Here is a 22,499-nt window from a genome sequence, read left to right as displayed (position 1 = left end):
CCTGCTTCATACCAGACTATGTTTTCATATCATTTTGTGCCCTACTTTTCCTGCTCCTGTCTGGTCATTTTGCATATCTTAGAAAGTCAGGATGCTTATATACAGCAAGCTAATCTGCTTGGGTTTTTCAAACATCTAGTCAGAAAGTAAAAGTGTCTTTGTTTGGGGAACAGGTGTTTTTTCTAGAAAATGAAGACCAGCATACTTGCCTGAGTGATCCTGCAGATCACAGCAGACTGACTGAGCATGTCGCCAAGGCCTTTTGTCTTGCTCTCTGTCCCCACTTAAAGCTTCTAAAGGAAGATGGAATGACAAAACTGGGATTACGTGTGACACTGGACTCAGATCAGGTAAGAAGGATGTGTGTGGCCAGTCTTTGAAGCTGGCATTGGGCAGCCTGAATTTTCTGCTTATGAGTTTTCCTGACTCAGCCTAAAGCTTAAATCTCCAGACCTCTAGCCTGAACAGATGTGGTACTCCGATGTACCCTCTAGTAGTAATGTCCCCAGATATGGTCTTGGTCAGATTCCCAGAACCATTGGACTGTGGCCCCTTCATCTTCATTTCTTCCAAGAAGTTGCTTCCCATTTTACATGGTGGTAAGGAGAGCAGAGTGAAGACATGCCACTCCAGTGACTGGCATTTGTGCTCCCCTTTAGAGCAGTACCCACTGTCCCTCAACTTGTTTTGTTAATCTAACTAGAGAAAGTTTGGGCTGACTGGCCATACCTAAGGTTTTTCTTACTGCCAGTTGTTTCATACCAGTAATTTTCCTACAAGTCTCCTATTCCCAGACTTCCCCCACCTTACTTAGTGCTTCATATGTTCTTTGTAGTTATGGTCCATCCTTCAACCTCTAGCCCTGTTCCCGTTCCCCATGTCTCTGTGGTCTAGCACTCTATTATGTCTGTGTTCCTTTTGGGATAGGTCCCACTAGTTCCACTTTGATACTTCCAATTTGTTAGATTCTTCCAATCCACCCTTTAGCTTTGAGTCATTAGAAATGAATCTAGCCACTCTGCTTACCCTGAGGCCAGAATTAAGCCTGCCCAACAGGCTGCCTCCAGCTTGAGTACTTTATGGGAACAACCACTATTCTATGCAGAATTATGCCATTATCAGGGCAGAATGCAAGCTTGTGTCTAGCTCCATTTCCCCATTACTCACGAATCAGCAAATAACTCTCTACTTAAGATCTTGCAAAAAAAAAAAAATCTTGCCATAAGCTTCAAGAAGCCTGTCAGGGTAATACTAGCGAAGTATTATGGTTTCATCTAAAATGGCACTGATCGTCTAACAAGAGAGAAAATGCCCTGATATAAAATCATGGGAACAAGCATTTTCCTGCTAAATTGTTGAGCCTCTTGAAGGAAAGGGAGCCCTGTTATCTTCGAATTAGTGCTTGTAAGTACTCAGAAAATGGTGTGTGGATGGCCAAATGGAGTGAAAAATAAATGTCTTCTCATTTCAGTTTTCACACCCAAAGATTTCGGTGTTATTTCTGATTTACCTTACTTCTCCACCTGCTCTGTCCATCCTTGGAAACAAAGACATTATAGTTAAGTGGCTGGCCGAAAGTCTTACAGCTATCAAGTGGCCAGGATTTCAAATGACAGACTGGTAAATGACAGTTTCCTTAAGAGTTGGAATCTGTGTCCACTTAGGACATGTCTAGCTCGTGGCAAGGAACGACATTGCCTCCTCAGCCCTCAGCCCCTCAAGGGATCGGCTCAGTTTGGTAACCATCAACCCTCTCTGTGTGATATAGGTTGGCTATCAAGCAGGGAGCAACGGGCAGCCCCTTCCTCCGCAGTACATGAATGATCTGGACAGCGCCTTGGTGCCGGTGATCCACGGAGGCGCCTGTCAGCTCAGCGAAGGCCCTGTCGTCATGGAACTCATCTTTTATATTCTGGAAAACATCGCCTAGACAGGACTTGACGTGTTTCTGTTCAGACCTGTTGCAACAGCAGTCATACCCAAATCATTTGCACTTTAAAACTGGAAGATTAAGCTTTTGTTAACACTATTAATGGGGGAGGGAGGGGAGTAGGGTGGGAGTAGGGTCTCGGGGTCGAGGGTGGGATAGGGTGGCTGGGGGGAACAGATGTTCCACAATTTTAAAACTTCTATGCATCGTCCACCAAGAAGACCTGAGAGCTTCCGTTACTGCACAACAATTATGCTATCTTTGCAGCTAATCCCCTCCTGTTACGTCTTAGACAAGAATTCTGCTCTTCTCTTCTAAGATTTCTTATGGTCGTGTGCTCAGAAATGCTGAAAATGGATGCAACCATCAGCAAGGCTGGGGTGGGAGGGCAGAGGGGAATAAACACTGAAGTATCAGCTTTGCACTGTTTCTTCAGAATTGATATAAGAATTCCACACTGATTTTGCCCAAGTTGAGTAACAGCTGTTTTTATCAAGTAGAAGTTACACTTTTTCTTATTTTTAGCTAGATTATTCGTTGAAGTAAATCATAGACCAAAGGAATTACTTACTCTTCTAGCCATGGAAGGGCAGCTTTATAAATGAGGTTGTTTGTCACTCAAGATCTAGCCAACTGAATGGCAGATGTCAAAATGAACCTTTCTGTTAAAGCTGATGAAATACACTGAAGATTTTTTTTTTTTTTTGTCTGTCATGGGGCTTGAACTCTGGGCTGGGGTGCCGTGCCTGAGCTCTTCAGTTCAAGGCTGGCTTTGAACCTCAATCCTCAAGTCTCAGCCTTCTGAGTAGCTAGGATTAAGGCGTGAGTCATTGCGCCTGGCTCACTGAAGATGTTTTTAGTTACTATATACTAAAATATTTGAACCTTTTATTGAGAAACCATTTAAACTTCCAAGAAAGTTCCAGGTGCAGAAAAGCACTATGTACACAGACTCAATATTGTTCACATATCAGCCTTTTACCCCATGTATCAGATTTTCTCTTCCCATAAAATTAAAGTAATTCCAAGTAATTTGCAAATGCCATAATCCCTTTTCCCTTAAATGAGCTTGATTCCTGTAAATGTCAATAGGGACATCCTAAGCTCAGTGCTGGAGGCTAACATCTGTAATCCTAACTACTCTGGTGGTTGAGATCTGAGGATCTTGGCTCAGAGCCATCCCAGGCAGCTAAATCCATAAGACTCTTATCTCCAGTTAATCAGCAGAAAAATGGAAGTGGCTCTGTGGGTCAAAATGGTAGGGCACTAGCCTTGAGAAGAGACCAGGGAGAGCTCCCAGACCCAGAACTCAAGCCCCAGGACTGAAAAAAGTAGAACTGCCGGCTAAACTTCAGTCAGCATCACATTTTGTATATGTGATCTGCCCAGTCATCTTTTGGATCATTCTTCACCTCCAGCAAGCCTTGTAACCCAGGACCAGAAATGGCATGTAGGAATTGTTTTCATCTCTCATATTTTTGGTGATCATAAGTCCCCTGAAAACCCCCCCCTTTTTTTGTGGGTCATGGGGCTTGAACTCAGCCTGGGTGCTATCCCTGAGCTCTTCTGCTCTAGGCTACCACCCTACCCTTGAGCCAAGCCCCACTTCTCATTTTCTAGAGGTTAATTGGAGAAACAGTCTCAGGTCCTTTTGTGCCCGGGCTGGCTGTGAACCTTGATCCTCAGATCTCAGCTTCCTGAGTAGCTAAGATTACAGGTGTGAGCCACTGCGCCTGGAGGAGGCCATTTTTAATGGAAAAGATGCCACTATTAGAATCTATCCTTTTTTTTTTTTTTTAATTGCCGGGATAATGTATAGAGGGGTTACATGTGTCAGATAGTAGGTACTCACACATTGATACCCCTTCTGATTCTATCCATCTCTGACCACAATCACTTGATAGACATCTACCTTTCCTTGATGTTAGTGAATCTGGTCACCTGATCAAGACCTTCCTCCAATTTCTCTACTCCTCATGAGAGCTAGTAATACATGCAATCACTTTAAAACTGTAGATGTATCTTGTTCAACAAGTAGTCCTATATTTTGCCTCCATGATGTTTCTTGACCTATACTAATATTTCACTGTGACAGCTGCACTGTTCCAGCTGGAATGGCTGTAATACGTGCCATTCATCCCTATTAAGACTTTTTTCAGTGATTAACTTTGGTGCTCAAATGATGTTTTAGACTCATGGAGTACCTTCAGGTTGGGTCCTACATCATTGTGACACACTAATAATTTTTCAGTGCTCCCCCCCCCCACTTTTTTTTTGCCAGTCTTGGAGCATGAACTCAGGGCCTGAGTACTGCCTTGGGCTTTTCTCAAGGCTGGTGCTCTACCACTTGAGCCACAGCACCACTTCCAGCCTTTTCTGTGTATGTGGTAACAAGGAATCAAATCCAGGTCTTTGTGCATGGTAGGCAAGCACTCTACCACTAGGCCAAACTCCTGGCCCCTAGTGCTTCCTTTTTATAGCTAACAAGATGTTCTAGGCTAATCCTGTACTTGCCCTGCCCCAGATTTGGAATCAACCATTTCTTTCAGAAGCCCTGGGTTTTTCTTTCAGCAGGAAACAAAAGTCTGGTTTGCCCAGGATATAGGTGGTATACTCATTTTCTTGTTAAAATTTGTTTTAATGAGAGATCAAATGGATGTCACAACCCAATTTGAAAGTTGTTGCTCTAGGGAAACCTACTCCATTATCTTTGACATCATCTCAAAGTCCAGGCAGGATTTAGTCTCTGCAGTGGAAGTAGAAGATTCTTTGAATGCTCTGGGCTTCAGGACAGTGAGAAGCTGTTCCCTAGGCTAGAGCCGGCCCTAACCCTTGGCAATAACAGGTTGTACAGCTGTTTGGGCTGAAGCTATTTTCCAGACTCCCAAAAGCCTAGCCTGAGTTATATCTGGCGGGCTTATTCTCCACAGGGCTGGGAAAGGGTTACATTCTCTATCTCCCTCCTGCCTTTGCTGATGGAAGCCACAGAGAACTGACTGCAAATTTTCCCATAGACCAGAGGCACCAAGCTTCTTGGGGGCCATTAGCCCACCTGGCAGTAAGTAGCTTGTTGAGGATGGAGCCCTGGGATGGCTGGACAGCCATGTCATCAACCAGACAAGACCTGGAAGCAGTTGTTTATGGGGAGCGGGTATATGTGGTATCCACATCAAGCTTAGTATAAATGTACCTCACAAGTCTGGGGCTTCTAGAGCCTTGTCCTGATTTCCTGTTTTTTTATTACTGCTCCAACAAATACAGTTTGCCATTGTACAGATTTCCCATAGTCAATGCAAGCTTTTAATTCTCCCACTCAAGCTCTGACCTTGTACAATCAGTGCATTCTTAACTGTGTAAAATGCCCTTTATGTGTAGAAAAAACATCTTGTGAAACTGGATATAAACAACTACAACTAGTTCCCCCCTCCCCTTTATCTTTGGTTTTATGTCATATAAAGTGAAACGCTGAAACATCACATTCCTAATTAAGACAAAATTTTCTACATTGTAAACTTAGACTAAGCTCCTCCTAAACTGAAAAACAACAAAATTGCCATTCTGGTAGTAATTAGTAAATATTACATGCTCATAAAGTGACCTGGAGATATAGTTTCTCCCTGGGTTTTTTGTTTTTTTTTTTTTTTTTTTGCCAGTCCTGGGCTTGAGCTCAGGGCCTGAGCATTGTCCTTGGACTTTCTCAAGGCTAGAACTCTACCACTTGAGCCTCAGCACCACTTCCGGCTTTTTCTATATACATGGTACCAAGGAATCAAACTCGGGTCTTCGTTCATCCTAAGCAAACACTTTAGCCGCTAGGCCAAACTCCCGGCCCCTCTCCCTGGGTTCTTAACAACACTTTCTGAACACCTGCACTTACCAGGGATTCTACCTGTGTCATTTCCCCCACTTAAGACTGGTTCTTGCTGGTGAGCCTCAAATTTCTGGTTTATCTATGGTCATGTAAGAAATGATTTATGCATTTTAGATAATCTGTTCAACACTTTCTTAAATTGTATTTTGCACTAGACCAAATAATGCAAAATTTGAAGATTGCTTGGGTTGTGGCTAGCTCCCAGCCTTCCCCACCTCCAATGTTTGGTTACTTTATTTGGACAAATCTTAGGATAAGAGGAAGCTGTCCCTATAGGCCACTCCTACTCTCATGAATGTGTTGGCCACAACAAAGGCCTTTTAAGAATGTTCGTCTCCAAGGGCCAGTGGGTGGCTTTGTGTGACCTCTCATCCAAAGCACACTGAAATGGAGCAGGCTGCAGAGCCACAGAAAATGTCCAACAGAAGCAATATTTCTAGCACAGGACTGAATTTAGAAATCCCTGGGCTTTTTTTCCCCCCTTGGTTGTGGGGCCTGGACTTTGTCCCTGAGCTCTTCAGCGCAAAGCTACCACTACCCCTTGAGCCACACCCCAATTTCCCATTTTCTAGTTATTAATTGGAGATAAGAGTCTCAAGTTCTTTAGTGCCCGGGCTGGCTTTGAACAGAGATCCTCAGATCTTAGCCACCTGAGTAGCTAGGATTACAGGCATGAGCCACCACACAGGAACCTTTGAGGTCCACCTTTTTAGGACACACTGAGTTGGATATAAACACTAAAGGGAAGTTTCAGACTGGTCTGGATCCTTCAGGCCAGCCCTCTTTGCTCTAGGTCACTTTGCAAAGGTGATGACCCTTCATTTCATTCTAGATTACTGTCTGACATAGACAGCAATTAAGGGTTAAATCTCTCATCTGTATATCTAACTCACAACTGACAGGGAAGACGGAGGAGCCAGAGGGCTGTAAGAGAAGCCATTTGAAGGCAGTCCAGCTGTATAACCCACTAGGTTCTGTTCTTTGGGGAACAGAAGCATGGTTTATCCCTGTTATTCCCAACACATGCTTGAACTCAGTCCCTGAGCTGTGCTTACACACACTAGTGAGAAGTAAGTGCAACATGTTTGCTTCACTACAGGCTTATAATTTATAACAATCTTGAAGAATATGTCACTGAACCTAATGCTTCAAAAAAGAGGTAGTGGATAGGGTATTATTTCTTTAAGAATGTAGAACTCTGTAGTTCTGAATATTAAATATATGATGCTACAAATCCCTTCATTGCTTCCAGCCATCTACAGGGAAATTTTTTTTGGAAAACAAAAAACATGGAATCAGCTGAGGGGCAAGGCTTCCTTCCCCTTCTCTTCTCTCAAATGTGGAAGCCACAAGAGCAGTGGCTAAATGTTACTGTAAGCTTGGCTTTTAAAGAGGACTGTTGTTTTAGACTGATGGTTTACACTGCGTGCTGAGAATAAAACTCCTACAATGAGCCAGACCTAGTTTCTTAAATAAAAATGACTACATAAACTTTAATATAAATATAGATGTATTTTCTCCTCTGTTATCAGTCTTCCTTCTTAGGTACGTGAACCAAACCCAAGATACAACCTTACCCTAATTTCCCACCGAAGTAGTACCATGAGTATCTTTCCTCTTCCACTGAGTCCCTTGGGAAGCAGGAAGGCTAATGCAGCAGCTGTCAGGATCAAAGGCACAGGCACAGGCAGAGCTGGGTAAACTCGGCTGAACAGGACAGGCTGCCACTAACCAGCCATCACGGAACACTGCCCTTCCCGAGCAAGAGGTTCCGGTCACCTTTCCCATGTCCCGTCTCTTCAGTTACATCTTTTAAAGGCACATCCAGAAATAGTACAACTGGGAGCTGGGGCAAGCTGCACACAGTTGCAGTGCGGAGGTTAGGGGCTGTAGTACTCCATGACAGAGCAATGAGGGAATCCTTCCTGCCTTCGCCCACATTTAGGGCAGGTCGGGGAGCTTCTGGGATCCAGCCTGCTTCCATGAAGGCTCAGAAGGGGCCAGTACGAGGAAAGCCCAGAAGCATGGTTAGTAGGGCCCATACTCTAGGTCTTTGGTGCTTATGTAGCAGCATCTCTTATGTACAAAGGCCTTCAAAGCTAGTGAAGCTGGGGAAAGCCAATGGGTTCCACCACTGCTGGCTGCGTCTCTCCATGCTGAACACCTGCTGCACGGGCAAAAGCAAAGCAAGTCAGTTTAAACAGCAGCAGAAGCAAATACTTTAGAAGGGGTTTCCTGAAAACCGTTAAGAACTAGAAGGTTTCCATCCCTCTTCAGAGGAAAATCAATGCAACCTGGGAGCCCTATCCAAGATTTCTGCCTCAGAGAAGAGAAACTGAGGCTTTCTCCCCAGATACAAGGTGAGTACGAGAAGGGTCTCTGTGGGGCCCAGACAGAATTTTTGAGGTTCAGAGAGTTGCCCACCTCACAGGCCTCTGGGCTCCAGGACCAGCCAGTTCTCAGTGACCATCTGCATATCCTGGCCACTCAGAGGCTCCCGCAGCCTCACCTTCACCTCTAGCTTCCCGCCAGTGGGCTTCCTTCCATCTAGGACCTGTGAAAACCACAGAGATGGATACTGTAACTTAAAGGACAGGCAGGCCCCGAGGAGAGAAGCACTAAGGTGTCCTGCAGTGCTAACATCAGAATCTCAAAGGAGATAGCCTTGTTCTCCCTTAATGTGTGGCTGATTTAGGTAAGTCCTAGGAATAAGTAATAGAGAAATCGAGGCAAGTTAGCGTCAGTTGTCTCTAGTAGGAGAGATTATGAGAAACCCCTGGCTCTACTCACTCGGGTTCCCCTCAATTCCAATGGCAACTCTTGGGAAAAAAAAAAAAGAACATTGGCTTCAAGAAGCAGCCTGAAAACCAAAGCCTGAACTCTTACTTCACAGAAGGCCTGGAGAGTATGACTATATGGGAGTTAAGACTAGAAGCAAGCCAAGGGTCTCTCCCTACCTACCATTCCACCCTCCTTCGCTGCAGGAAGGGGCGGGCATTTGAAACACAAAGCACTGCCAGAGATCTGATAAATTTCACTGCCCTCCACAAGGCCAGTACAAACCAGGCCTCACTTCCAAAAAAAGTCCTCTCTTCCGCCAGGCAGGCAGGACATTGGGGTAGTACAATGGAGAAAGCGCTGTCTCCTAAGCTCCACTAAGGACTGTTTGGACCAGGTTTTGTACAGGGCACACTATGTGGAACTAACAACCCATTTTCATCCCTGATCCAAGTCTCCCTATCTGTCTGAGAAGTCTGGAAGAGTCCCCTGCCTGTGAAATCATCAGTTCATGGAAATTTGAGGAGCGATCTTGGGAGGAAAATCAAAGCATAGACTAGCTGCATCCTCATGAGTCACTTATCCAGAAATATGTCATCACTTTCAAGTCCATAGCTCGTTTTACTTCTTCATGAGGCTAATCCACTAGGGGCTAGCCCTACCCTTAGAAACCTAGGAATCTGTCTGTCAAGTGTCACAGCTGTATATTAGTCTCCACAAGAGTCTTCTCTCATCCATTATCCCTGGGATTGGATGTTATGGAAACAGCATGGCTACTTCCTATCAGACTTTTTCATTCTTTCTAAACCTCTTCCATCTGGGAAATGGGGAGAGCACCTATTCCATAGCACATCAGAAAAAGCTGGCATTCATCAATACTGGCTCTCTTACAAAGTCCAGAGGCTTGCCCACGGAATGCCTACCTCCAGGATTTCTCTTATCTCACACTCATTCTCCAGGCGCTCTAATTTCAGGTGTGCTGTGCCAACTAACTTGTCACTTCTGAAGAAGGATCTGGAAGCCAAAAGGAGCAGAGGATTTTACTGTTTGAGAAGGAAGAAATGAATTGGCTAAGCCCCATTCAGAACTGAGCAGCAGACAAGAGGGCAGCAAAAGACAACCGTCTCCCTGCCCGCTTTAGTAGCATTACCGAAAGAAATCTCACCCTTTGTGGAAGATTTCAAACTTGATTCCTTTGCTCTGAATCACCCTCCTGAAGCCCCGATGGTTTCGGTTGATGTTTAGTTTAAAGACTTGATCAAACTCTACAAAAGATGGAGAAGGAAAGAAGGAGCTTGACTCCCAGAGATTGCCTAAAGTGGAAAAGTACCATGACAGGCTTCCTCTCCTGACCTCGGTCTGCAATTCAGGTGAGTGACACGAGGGAGAGGTAGAGCGTGTAGGTCCAGGAATTTGAAGCAGTGTACACAGTCTTACACAGACTGTAATAAAGTGGAAAGGACTTAAAGTTTATTCTGAATAAAGATGCCTCAGTGCAAGTTGGAATTCTAACACGTCCTTGCTTTCTGAGACCACAGACAAGTCCTTTTACCTTATTATGCTTCAATTTCCCTAATTATGTAAGAGAAAGGTTAATAATGCCTGCGTTTCCAAAGCTGAGTACACCAAGTAAGATCATGAGGTCTGAAAGTACTCTGGAAACACCAGTGCTGTGCACCGACAGGATGGCAGGGAGAGTGGACACTTGTGTGGCACTCACCTGGTGAGTTTGTGTTCTTTACCACAGCAGTTTTGCTTTTCTGAGCCTGGTCCTAAAGCAGAGAGGGCATAATCAGGACACCTGAAAAACAGGGTCTACAGGGCCAGGAACTCTGGATTCTTTCAGTGGGGAGGGAAGAAACCCTATAGAGAACAAGCTGGAAGGTCTTCAAGCCCCTCTATAGCCAGCCCACCCACAGACAGAAATTGAGCAAAGTTCTGAGATTCTGAGGAGTCTAACTAACTGAGCCTCACCGAGTTAGGGTAGTGAAACTCAAACCTCACAAAAGCATCCAGGTCATCAGGGGTCACCCCTGTAAGGACAAAAGGGAGCTGGGTAAGAGGAAGCAGCCAGAGCCTAAGGCTTAGCGTGGGGTTGGGCCCAGATCCTCCTACAGTAGGGTTGCACTCGTATTACCTGGAGGGGCTGGGAGGTTCATTCCCCGGACTACGATCAGATGCATTTCTGTGCTATTAAGCTCTGAGAAGATCCTATGGCCAAGAAGAATGGTGAGAGCCTGAAGTGAAGCGAGTGGTAGAACAATCCCTACCTGCCCTGCTGAATGATGGCCAGAAGTGACAACCTCAGGTAAGAGACAGTAACAACTTGCAGTACTGGGGATCCAGCCCAGGGCCTTGCACATGCCAGGTTAGCCCTCTACCACTGAGCTACATCTCCACCCCCAGGAAAACATATCTTGCTAGAAGGGGCAGAATGGTACACAAACACACCTTGTTTCGGACTCCAGAATAGAGCTCTTTGAACTACAGTTCCCCTCCCCACTGCTTGAGGCATTAGGAAATCTCACTCAAGACCATTTCTGGTCTTTTGCTCCCACCCTTCTGTCCCACCCCTGCAGAGGACCACTGATTCCCTTAGGCATTAGCACCTCACAGTCTGGAATGTCTTCAACTCAAAGTGGTGGCTTGGAGGGTCGAGGCCCTGGGCCTGAGCCAGCTGCAGAATATCAAGCTGTCTCTTCCGGTCCTCAGCAAGCTTCTCAAACCTGCCAGGGATGGTTATGAATGTGAGCAGGGCAAATCTCTTGTCTGTTCCCCACCCCACGAGCCCTGGTGCTTACCGGGTCGTCTCAGCCACATTGCCCTGGTGCATGAACTGCTTGGAGAACAGCAGGCACTTCTAAAAAATGAGCTCAAGTGACTATGAGCCAGAGCAGGGCTTGTGAAGACTGACCTTCCTCTGTAGCCTCATTTCTCCTCCCCTAGCAAATATCCCAAGTCCCACCAGCCTCTTCTGACAAGGCTTTTGCTGTTTCCCCTCTTGAAGGCAAAACTCAGGCACCCCCATGCCTTAAACCTTGCTACTCAGACTGCTGAGAGTTGTGAAACTTGAGTAAGACTTTTTTTTTTTCCAGTCCTGGGCCTTGAGCTCAGGGCCTGAGCACTGTCCTTGGGCTTTCTCAAAGCTAGTACTCTACCACTTCTGCCTTTTTTCTATGTATGTGGTACCGAGGAATTGACCCCAGGTCTTTGTGCATAGGCAACACCCTACCACTAGGCCAAACTCCTGGCCTGGAGTCCGTAAGCCAAAAAGCCAGAAGTAGAGCTGTGGCTCAGGTGGTAGAGTGCCAGTCTTGAGTGAAAAAGCCAAATGAGAGTGCAAGGCCCTGTGTTCAAGCCTCTGTACTAGCACACGCATGCACACATGTGCACATGCATACACACACACAAATTGAACCCAAACCCCATAGAAGGCAGACTTCTTCCAAACAATCAGCAGTTCAGATAGATACATGAAAGGGAACACATTTACAAAGTCCAATTTCCTTAACCATGTTGTCTCAACTCAAACCATCCTAAAACATCCAGAAAGAAGGTTTTAGCATCCCCCATTTTACACATGACGTTAGTATGTTTCAAGAAGGGAAGTACTTTCTTTATTCAAGGCACACAGCTGATAAGTAAAAGAACTAAAATTAGACCCACCTACTCTGAGCCCCATGCTTTTTTTTTGAGGGGGGCAGTCTTGGGGCTTGAACTCAGTCCCACTTTTGGCTTTTTCTGTGTATGTAGTACTGAGGAATCGAACCCAAGGCTTTGTGAATGCTAGGCAAGCACTCTACCACTAGGCCACACTCCTAGCCCCAGCCCCATGCTTTTGTCCACAGGGAGCCCCAGGGTGCTGAAAGAAAGGAAGAGGCAGGCCGGGAGCCTACTGACCTCATGTTGCTCCAGGAGCATTTTCTGTAGCTGGGTGTATACCTCCTCCGCCTTCTGGGAGAGTCGCAGGTCCTCATGGTGGATGAGGATGAAGTCACCTTCTTCATCCGTCAAGGGTGAAGGCACCTGCCCAGATCACCAGGCCCCTCGGGCCCAAGAGTCAAATCACTCCTTTACTGAGCCCCACAAATGTAAGAATCCTCGCCAAATGTTTCTCTAATTCCCCCACCTCCAATGACAGAAACCCATTTATCCCATTCATTGGCCTTGTCCTGCCTTGTCACCTCTGACTACAAGAGGTGCATGCTTCCTTCCCTTGACTTCTCCCGATGGAAAGAAGGCATTAGCAAAAGGTTCTTTGCCAGCTGTCACCTCTTCTTATCCAAATGTGTTCTTTCAAGCCTGCCTGTCAAGCCTGGCCCCCACCTCCATGGGAGAAAATCTTGGGTACAGCCAGGTGGAACTCACCTTTGAGAGGTCAACAGGTTGGCCAACCCTGGCCTGAGCAATCTGAGCCTCAAGACATTTGGCCACACGCATGTGAGCTTTGGCCTGCTCCAGGTCCTGCTTGCGCTTGGCTTTCAGAGCTGCTCGCTGGTACTGCAGTTTCCGAGCCTCCAGCAATGCCAGCTGCTGCTGCACTGAAGGGAAAGGGCCAATGGTTAGGGCAGTCAAGATCCCCTCTCAAGATCCTTGTACAGCTTGCTCATCTCCAACTCACCAGATGGACTCAGTGACTCCTTAGAACTTGAGGCCTTGGACTCAGGTAAGGAGCGGGATGGAGGGCCCAAAGGCTGTGCTGGCTTCTTGGCCACTGGGGCCTGTGTTGGGGCCTCACCCTGCAGGCGGCCAGCAGGCTGTCAGGCGGTCATTCCCCATGCGTAGGTGGCATCCCCCAGAGGCATCTCCCAGAGTTAAGAGCTTTTCCTAATGCTGCATTAATTCATTGTGTTGTGGGAGCTTAGAGGCTTCTCCTCCTGGATTTTACAGCACCTTAAGAGCTGAAGCAGCCCAGGGCCAGAAATACCTGGGCTTGAGTTCTAGCTCTGCCATGGGCAGAACTAAAATACAGACAAGGGTACTGACCTCACTGGAGTTGTTAAGTGTGGACCACAGGGTCTGGGTTTACCCCTCATCTGCTGTGTCCACCCACCGTGCTCTGGAGTCTTGGGCCCTCAGCCAAACCTTGTCTTCATCCTCGCCTTCATCTGCTGGGGCCGTATCCTCTGAGGCTAGTTTATGGGCAGCTGCCAAAGTGGCCACTGAGTCCTCTGAGGTGCCCACATTGGATTCCAGGCCAGGGATGGGAGGAAATCCTGTGAGGAGAGTCAGAATGGAGGGGAGACAGCAGCCTCAGGGACGTACCTCCGAGGCTGCCGAGGGTCTTTTCATGGCTCAGCCATGGTTGGTTTCCAAGAGTGTAGATAGATGAGGATTGCTACTTCTCACTCAGAGACCTCCTCAAATAAATGAGCCCCGCTCACCTGGAGGAACAGGCAACTCAGAAAAGTCTACTTTCCGTCCAGCTCGATGTGCACGAATAGCATCTTGATATTGCTGTACAGAAGGGAAGAGAGGGAAGAATCTCTGGTGGACTGAAGTCTACAGGTTCCATGCCCAACGATGGGAGAAAAGATAGGGGAAGACAAGAACTCTGAGAGAAAGAGCCATGAGATAATAAAACAAGAAAGAGAGATGGAGACCAGAGAAGCTCAGGACTAATGGGAAGAGTGGAAAGACAGGGAGCAGCCAGCCAGAGAGAGAGGCCAGCACAGGGGTCCAAAGGGCCTGCACCCACCTTGGCGATTCGTTCATGCATCCGAGCCTTGCGCTCATCCCCGCCGGCCCGGGCTTGGATGCCAGCCTCGCGGTACTTATTCAGCCTCTGCTGGAGGGCATCCAGCACTGTCTGTGGCTCTGCGGGGCCCACTTGGGTGGGTAAGGAGAGGACATCAGCTCTGCCTGCCTCTCCCCAAGCCCCACCTCTCCAGTCCCACAGCCTGTCCTACCTGGGGTAGCGGGGATGGCAGGGGCCATTACTGGCTGTACCTGCTCCACTGCTGGGGACGGGCCTGGGCCTGCTGTAGGTGCCTGAGAAGTCTGTGGGAGTTCCTTCAGATCTGGGGACCCAGAGCAGAAGTGTTGGTGGGGTGCCTGGCCAGCCCTATAACTGTGAACACCCAACTCCCGCTCAGCAGATTCCTTCGCTCTCCCACACTGACCCTCAGGTGCCGGGGGCATAGCACTCAGGTCCACAGGCTGCCCCTTCTCCAGGGCCTCCAAGACAGCGCCAAATCTCTGTGGTAGGGAGAAGAGCAGTTATAGATGTAACCAAGTGAACCTCAACAACTCCCCCACAAGCCAGTCTACCCAGACCCAGTCTGGCTCCCTCTCTGAGCTCCACTTCTACATCTACACAACACAGTGCAGTACCTCTAAGCCAGGTGACTTACTTTCCCAATTTTCATGAGCTCTCGGGCCCGGTCTAGATCTCCAGCCCGCTTAGCACTGAGAGCAGCCACTTTGTACTCTCTCTGTCGAGCCAAGAGCAAGGCTTGTGGGTCTGGATCAGAGTCAGGTGAGGCAGCAATGGCTGAGCTGTTTGAGAGGCTGGTCTCATGTTGGGAAGTATTGTCTATGCGGAACAAAAATGGCCCAGAAAGGGAGTAAGTGTGACAGGAGAGTGCACTTAGGATTCCACTTAGGAAGGTGTGCCGGGTGGCAATGGAGGGACGGGCTGACCCTGGGAACCAGGCAGTATTTATGTGTCTCCAGCTACCTGGGTCCATGGCAGGAAGAGCTTGGGACTCCACTTTAGGGTTTCTATTAGTTTCCGGCGGGGCAGGAGGCCTCTTGCCCAAGGCAACTGGCGGTGGGATCTCATCTTCCTTAATCTTTCTGCCTTTCCTCACAGCAGCAAGCTGTGACTCCAGAGTCTAAGGAAGAAAATTTGTTCAGAATCCCAGGCAGCCATCTTTACGTGGGCCCTGCTCAAAGCCAGGCCAGTGGTCCATCATATCCAGCAGGCTGGGAGAGAGGCCTCTCTTCCACTTGTGCGGCTTATCCTGCTGCTTACCCGCAGCCTTCCTCTCCCGAGGTTCCTAACTCACCTTCAGGCCTCGTTCGCAGCGCCTGGCTTTAGCAGCTTCACCTGCCTCCTTGGCACTGGCCGCAGCTTCCCGGTAGTTCTGGATCCGTTCCTCCAACAAAGCCTGCAGCCCCTGAGGCTCGCCAACCTGTAGATAGCTCATCTTAGGGCTGCGCCACTCCTAGCCAGCTAGGCTCTTGCCATTTCTTCTCTGTGAGGAAGCTGCTCCCAGATGGAGCTCTGGGACTCCAGGACAAAAAAGAGCCCCAAATCCCAAGGTATGAGGCAGAGTCAGACAGGCTCAGAAGCCCAGATAATCTATGGAGGCCTAGAAATGGCTCCAGGGATACTCTGGGAAGACAAAGAAGCCTTTAAGGTCATTCACAGCCAGAGAGACTTTCTCTCAGGTAGCTTCTCTTTAGGGAAGCTATTAAGGAATACCCACCCTCCAGAACCTACCTCCGTCCCTGGGTGGGAAGCCATGAGGAAGGCTGTCTTCACTGAAGGCTCAGTGTCTTCCAGTCCCTTATCCTCCTCAGAGAGGTCTGGGCTTTTGGCCTCATCACCATCCAGTGATCTAGTTTCCTCATCCACACCCAGGACCTCCTGCAGCTCTGTCTGGGAGACACAAGTTCCAGAAATTTGGAGACCTCGTAACCACATCCATGACAAGTGCTGTGCTTAGTGTCCTTTACCAAATCATTTCTATTTTGTTTACATTTTTGCACTGGTGCCTGGGCTCAAATTCCAGTCCTTGTACTCTCTCGATGAGTTTTTGCTTAAGGTTAGTACTCTACACAAAACTGGGGCCACAGCTCCAATTTTGGCCTTTTCCCCCCAATTCAGTAGTTAACTGATGAGAAGAATTTCATGTACTTTCCCGCCCAGACTGACTTTGAATTGCAATCCTCAGATCTCAGCCTCCTGAGTAGCTAGGATTACAGGTGTCAGCTATTAGTGCCCAGCTCTAGTGCTGATATCGGGGCTTGAACTCAGGGCATCAAACATTTGCATGGGTTTTTTTCGTTCACAGCTGGTACTCAAACATTTAAGCCACAACTCTACTCTCCCCCAACATTTCTTTAATCTGACCAAGTACACTGAAAACAGCAAAGACCAAATCTGAGAATCCCCACTTCAGAGCTCATACAGAAGTTAAGGGAGAGAAGTCTTGTACTACATAGGCAGGAAGACAAACTTGGGACAGAGAGAGGCAAACCCAAGGCCTTTTGTCCTTCAGCCTTCACCCCTACCAGGCCCAAGCTTGAACAGACTCGCAGACTCACCAGCAGCTCTGTATCCTCTTCCAGCCCTTCCTCCTCATCTTCATCCTCCACTTCTTGCATACAATCTGCTGCCAACTTCTCAATGTGGGCCATGGGCAGAGGTGCTGGGGGAAAGAAAGGGTCACAGAAGGTCAGGATAACTCAAATAAGGTTCAGGACAAGAAAAGGACATCTAGAATCCACTGCATTAGGATATATGTCCAGCTGGACATATATGTCCCTTTCTTTTCCACAGAAAAGTCTCAGTCAGAAAACTCCTTTCTTTGTGACCCAGCTAAAAACCCTTGTCAGGGAGGGGTACTCTCTCGGGTTGCAACAAGCCACAAGCTGCCTCTTCTGCTACATTTCTGCAGTAGTTCTTAAGCATGTTCATCCATTGCCTCCAACCACGTTTCACATTTGTAAAGATTTTTTAGCATCCAGTTGAGTTTCAAAACAATTCTGCAAGATGGGTAATACTATCTTCTTTTTCTTTTTTTGGGGGGGATGGGTGTCATGGGGCTTGAACTCAGCCTGGGTGCTGTCCTTGAACTCTTCATCTCAAGGCTTCCACGCTATCCCTGGGCCTGGGCCTTGTCCCCGAGTTCTTCAGCTCAAGGCTAACACACTACCCTTGAGCCACAGCCCCACTTCCCATTTTCTAGAGTTTAATTGGAGATAAGAGTGTCAGATCCTTTTGTGCCCAGGCTGGCTTTGAACATTGATCCTCAGATCTCAGCCTTCTGGGTAACTAGGATTACAGGCATGAGCCACTGTTCCCGGCTTTATCTTCATTTTTTATACTGAGTAAACTGAGAACTAGCTAGCGGGGGTTGTACACAGGTTTGTCTAATCTTAAAGCAGGTACAGATCAGTGGCCCCTTCCCCATCCACTCATGGTCCCCCAGTGCAGTGACACGTGGGAGAAGGAATGATTCTCTCTGAGGAAGATTTAATACCCCTCCCCACCCGCATATTCTCAGGCCTAAGAGTTCTATCTCTATGCAGGCAACAGAGGGAGATTTCACTTATTCATTTGGCAGAATCTTTATGTAAGTACTATGCCCAGTACAACTAGGCCCACTGTGGCACCACGACTTGGCTAAGCCTAGTGGGTATAGAGTTAACAGTGAGGGGAGGGAATGAGGGGAGGGAAATGGGGACAAAAACATGAGAAGGGGTATCAATGTGTGAGAAGTAATACACCTTCTATCTGACAAATTAACTGTAACCCCTCTATACATTAAAAAACAAACAAACAACAACAACAAAAACAATGAGAATAAGATTTGTCCACAAGGGCGAGCAATAGCTCAGGGACAGAGAGAAGTCCTATCAACAGGTGATTGACCTCTTGGTGGGAGAGCTGAGAGGGGTGTGGGTATCAGAAAGGCCAAGGAAAGCCAGGCACAAGTTGTTCACACCTATAATCCTAACTACTTAGAAGGCTGAGATCTGAGAAACATGGTTCAAAGACAGTGCAATAAGGAAAGTCTGAGACTCTTATCTCCCAGTAACCATAAAAAAGCTGGAAATGGAGTTGTGGCTCAAGTGGTAGAACACTAGCCTTGAACAAAACTCTCAGCAACAGCACGCAGGCCCCAATTTCAAGCCCCAGGACTGGCACAAAAAAGGACCAAAGGATGTGGTTAGCTCCTTCAGGCTGTAAGTCGACCACCCTATCCACCATACACACATAGATCCCAGAATTGAGCCCAGCCCAGTGGCAGAAACTCACCCTGTGCCTTGGGTGCTGGCTTCCTGACTGTGCTCCGGGCTTCCCCTGTGAGAGCCAGCAGCTCAGCCTCTAGGTCCCCGTCATCTTCCATCTCGTCCATCCCCAGCAGCATGTCCTCAGGATTGAACTCCACAAAAAGCCCCAGCTGACGGGAGAGGTTTCTTAAGAATCATACAATGAGCGAGGGTAGAGCCCAGACAGGAGCCGGGCGTGCGTTCCCAAAGCCCACATCAGTGTAGACCCAATATGCAGAAAGGGAAATTGACACCTGCCAATGTGGGGAACTTTTCAACAACCTCAACAGGACTACATCGTCATTATTACCACTACCACCACCAACAGCAACAGGTCCCAGGTCCTGAACGAGCACTATACCTGATTACACTAACCCTACATACATCGCTGGGTAGCCCAGGCTGGCCTTGCTTCAGCCTCTGGCTTTGGGATTACAGATGTTTTTTTTACCATAACTAAGCCCCCCTCCTATTTTTTTTTTTTTTTTTGCCAATCTTGGGGCTTGAACTCAGGGCCTGGGTTCAAGTGAGTCCTGACTAATTAGTCCCTGAGCTAATTTTGTTCAAGGCTAGCACTGAGCCACTTGAGCCACATGGCCACTTCTGGCATTTTCTCTGTATGTGGTACTGAGGAATCAACCCCAGGGCTTCATGCATGGTAGGCAAGCCCTCTACCACCAAGTCACACTCCCAGCAGTGGCTCATTACTTTTTTCAGTGGTAAAACACAGTGTGATTTTTCATCTCTAGCTCTTTTAAGTATGGAATTGAGTGGCATGAGTACATTTATATTGTTGTGTAACCATCACCCCCATCCATCCAGTCTGAAACTCTGTATGTATTAAATACTAACTCCCCCTTCTCCCCTCCCTACAACCTCTGGTGACCATCGTTCTACTTTCTGTGTCCATAAACATGATTACTGCAGAAGAGGCAGGTCAAATGAAACCGAGTTTTATGAATGACAGGATTGGATTTAAAATAAGATCTTTGGGAGTTCAATCTATGCCCTCTGTGCTCCTCCCATCTAAAAATAAAAAGATTAAGAAATCTTAATATAGACACATGTGTGCGCTCCAGCGCGCGCGCGCGCGCGCGCACACACACACACACACACACACACACACACACACACACACACACACACACACACAGCGCCATCTCCTACTTTGGTCCACTACCCTATGTGTCTAGGCAACAAAGTCCACCCATTCACTGGCTACATTCCTCAAGCCCTGTTAATATTCTTGGCTATAAGGAAAGGAGGAGCCTATGTGGGCAGCCTTTGAGGTCTGCACTAGAGAACACAAGAACATCCTGAACTTCAGAGGCTGCTGAAATCTCCAGATGGCTCATATAGAACGATCATGGCAGGAAGATTGCTGGTTAAATGCAGGATGGATGGATGGCACTAGGTGCTTGCCTAGCATGCACAAAGGCTTGGGTTTGATTCCTTGGTACCACATACCCAGAAATGGTGTTATGGCTCAAATGATAGAGTGCTAGCCTTGAGAAAGTTCAAGGACAAGTGCCCAGGCCCTGAGCTCAAGCCCCAGCACTGGCAAAAAAAAAAGGCAGGATGGAGTTGAGTGCGTATGTTTATTATTCTAGCTCAGGAGGCTGAGCAGATCAAAGTTCAACGCCAACCCTAGTCAGAAAAACCTGAGAGACTCCAATTAACCAGCAAAAGGTGAGAAATAGAAGTGCAGTTCAAGCGGCAGTGTTCTACCCTTATGTGAAAAAGCCAAGCAAGAGCAGGAGGTCCTGAGAACAAGCCCCAGTACCAGCATGAAACAAAAATCCAGGAGAAGTCAGGCCTTTCACCCCTGTGTGGCAGGCTCTAGTTAAGAGTTTGCCACCTGCAGGATGCAATACTCTTTAAGTCTAGAAACAGAAAAATCACATAGGTGACCCAATTTTCTGAAGCTGTCTAAGGATCCCAACCCAATTGACTAAGGTGATGGAAATCACATTCATACCTGCTTGGCAGCTGCCACACCCTGGCCACTGGCTTGAGGGCCCTTCCGAGGTCTTGGCCCTGGCATCTTGGTGGCCTAGATACCTATCAGGTAGGGAGCAGAAGAGCCTCAGACTGGAGCAGACTAGGAATGGTGCTCCTAACAGAAGTAGCAAGGGTCAGGGTGGGGTTAACGCCTCAGGGTTTCAGGTAAAATGCTAACTCTAGAGACGGGGAGGGGACTGTTAGTGGCCAGTGCAGATGCACACTCTAGTTACTGAAATGACAAACTTAGAAGGCAGATCTAAGGAAGTAACTGCATACAGGGAGGGTAGAAGGCTGGGTAGGATTTAGGAAAGCTCTACAACAGCAATGTACATTCAGACAGCAAGAGGTGGCTATTTCCACTTAGATTTTAATTACAATGAAAACTGCAGTTCTTCAGCCAATAACAGATACATCTCAAGTGGTCGACAGCTCTATGTGGCTAGTGGTTACCATCACACAGCGCAAATAAGAGAATACTTTTTTAAAAAAATCACTGCAATTTCCTGGGACAGCTCTGCTCTAAAGAAATCTGACTGGATGTTTTTCTGCTGTCTTCCCACCACTGGTGGGACCTCCACGACAACAGACCAGCCACTGGGAGTGCAGTCATTCACCTGCTACTGTCTTAGGCTTCAAAGGAACACTTACAGAGTGCAAACCAAGAACACACGGCTGCAGAAGGAGCTATGACTGCCCAGAGGTGGCTCCTTACCCAGCTCAGAGAGAGAGCTGATTGGAGGTGAGACCTGTGCTGAGTCATGAAGTTTAGAAAGGAAGGAGTACAGGGCTCGAAGCGATCCTGATCATGGATCTGAAGTAAGAAATGGTTTGGCTTGCAGAAAGGCTACTAGAAAGTCTGTGTGTTGGGGGGAGGGCTGGTATTACTGAGGCACAAACCAAAATAGGAGCTCAGCAATGGTATAAGCTAGGACGGAAGTGTGAATAGGGGTTACAAGCCTAAAGGTGTTGGGGGCGTTAGTCCGATAGCCCCGAGGAAAGAAGAAACTTCAGGGTGCAGAAAGGTGTGGGGGACCGTCTCGGCTCCGAGCAGCGAGGCGCGGTGGCAGGGGCGGGTCGGGGGGCGGCGGGAGGCGGGCCGGGCCGGTCAGGTGGGTCGGGGGTGCGGGCGCGCCGGAGTGAGCAATCGGGACTCCAAGTGTCAGGTTTCGGTGACAAGAGCAACGGCGGCGTCCGCCAAGCTCAGGCGTGGGAGCGACGGGGCTCGGGAGAAAGGCGAGGTCAGCGAAGCTCTCCCCGTCCGCGGCTCCGCGGGGACCCCGGCAGGGGCCGAGGGACCAGGAGCCCGCGGGAGGCGACGCCGGCCCCACCCCCCCACTTCCCGCACGGTCAGCGATGGCCCGGCCCCGCCCCAGCCGCCTCCGGCTCCCCGGCCGCCCCCAAACATCCCCAGGACGCGGGGAGGGAGGAGCGGGCAAGCGGCGTACCTCGCGGTGGTTCCGAACCAAACACGGGCCTTCTCCAGCCCGACGCCACCCTGACTCCCCGCAGCCCCCGGGCGGCAGCCCTGGAAGCGACAGGAAGCTCCCGCCCCGAAGGCGGCTCGGCAGAACACGTGACTCCACGGCCCGGCAGCGGGCACTGCGCATGTGCCAGGCGAAGCAGACGGGTGGATTCCCCAGGTGACTGCGAGGGCGGGGTGCGGAGTGCGCAGGCGCCTTCAAGCAGGTACGCTGAGACTTGTTGACCCGAGCGTCGGGGCTGTCCGGGTTCCAGCCGCTTGTGCACAGAGGGTGCGACCCTTCCTGGTTCCAGTTATCCCCACACCCGGGCTCTGGACCTGCTCGCCCGGGCCACCGCCTAGGGAGCTTGTGGCCACGCCCCTTCGCCCGCCCTGGGGGCGGGGCGGAGACAGCTGCCTCGCTGGGCTCCCAATTCATACTGAGGGATGGG

General features: G+C 48.5%; 2 protein-coding genes across 5 annotated transcripts in view; one reads left to right on the top strand and one right to left on the bottom strand.

The window, feature by feature from the left end:
* Positions 1-2,041, top strand: part of Zfyve9 (zinc finger FYVE-type containing 9) — a 103,778-nt gene extending 101,737 nt beyond the window's left edge. For all 4 annotated transcript variants that reach the window (XM_090334837.1, XM_090334836.1, XM_090334838.1 and 1 more), the window contains 2 exons: positions 174-350; positions 1,769-2,041. In XM_090334837.1, the coding sequence (XP_090190963.1) occupies positions 174-350; positions 1,769-1,930 (339 nt within the window). In that variant the 3' untranslated portion in view covers positions 1,931-2,041. The remainder of the gene's footprint in view (positions 1-173; positions 351-1,768) is intronic.
* Positions 2,042-7,293: 5,252 nt separating this feature from the next.
* On the bottom strand, positions 7,294-22,161 carry Cc2d1b (coiled-coil and C2 domain containing 1B). Its single transcript, XM_090334835.1, has 25 exons — positions 22,034-22,161; positions 20,563-20,645; positions 18,571-18,715; positions 16,854-16,957; positions 16,027-16,185; positions 15,590-15,715; positions 15,259-15,415; positions 14,933-15,114; positions 14,702-14,777; positions 14,489-14,599; positions 14,278-14,408; positions 13,964-14,036; positions 13,665-13,795; positions 13,201-13,312; positions 12,948-13,120; positions 12,480-12,605; positions 11,381-11,439; positions 11,189-11,305; positions 10,717-10,790; positions 10,554-10,612; positions 10,300-10,351; positions 9,745-9,844; positions 9,503-9,593; positions 8,226-8,355; positions 7,294-7,968 (listed from the first exon to the last, which is right to left on the bottom strand). Exons 2-24 carry the CDS (start codon positions 20,626-20,628, stop codon positions 8,227-8,229), a joined length of 2,553 nt encoding a protein of 850 aa, XP_090190961.1. The 5' UTR covers positions 20,629-20,645; positions 22,034-22,161; the 3' UTR covers positions 7,294-7,968; position 8,226.
* Between the last annotated feature and the right edge of the window lie 338 nt (positions 22,162-22,499).

The sequence above is a fragment of the Megascapheus bottae genome, chromosome 6, assembly GCF_031878675.1.
Source record: "Megascapheus bottae isolate mThoBot1 chromosome 6, mThoBot2.hap1, whole genome shotgun sequence".
Classification (NCBI taxonomy): domain Eukaryota; kingdom Metazoa; phylum Chordata; class Mammalia; order Rodentia; family Geomyidae; genus Megascapheus; species Megascapheus bottae.
This window is presented reverse-complemented; position numbering and strand designations above follow the sequence as displayed.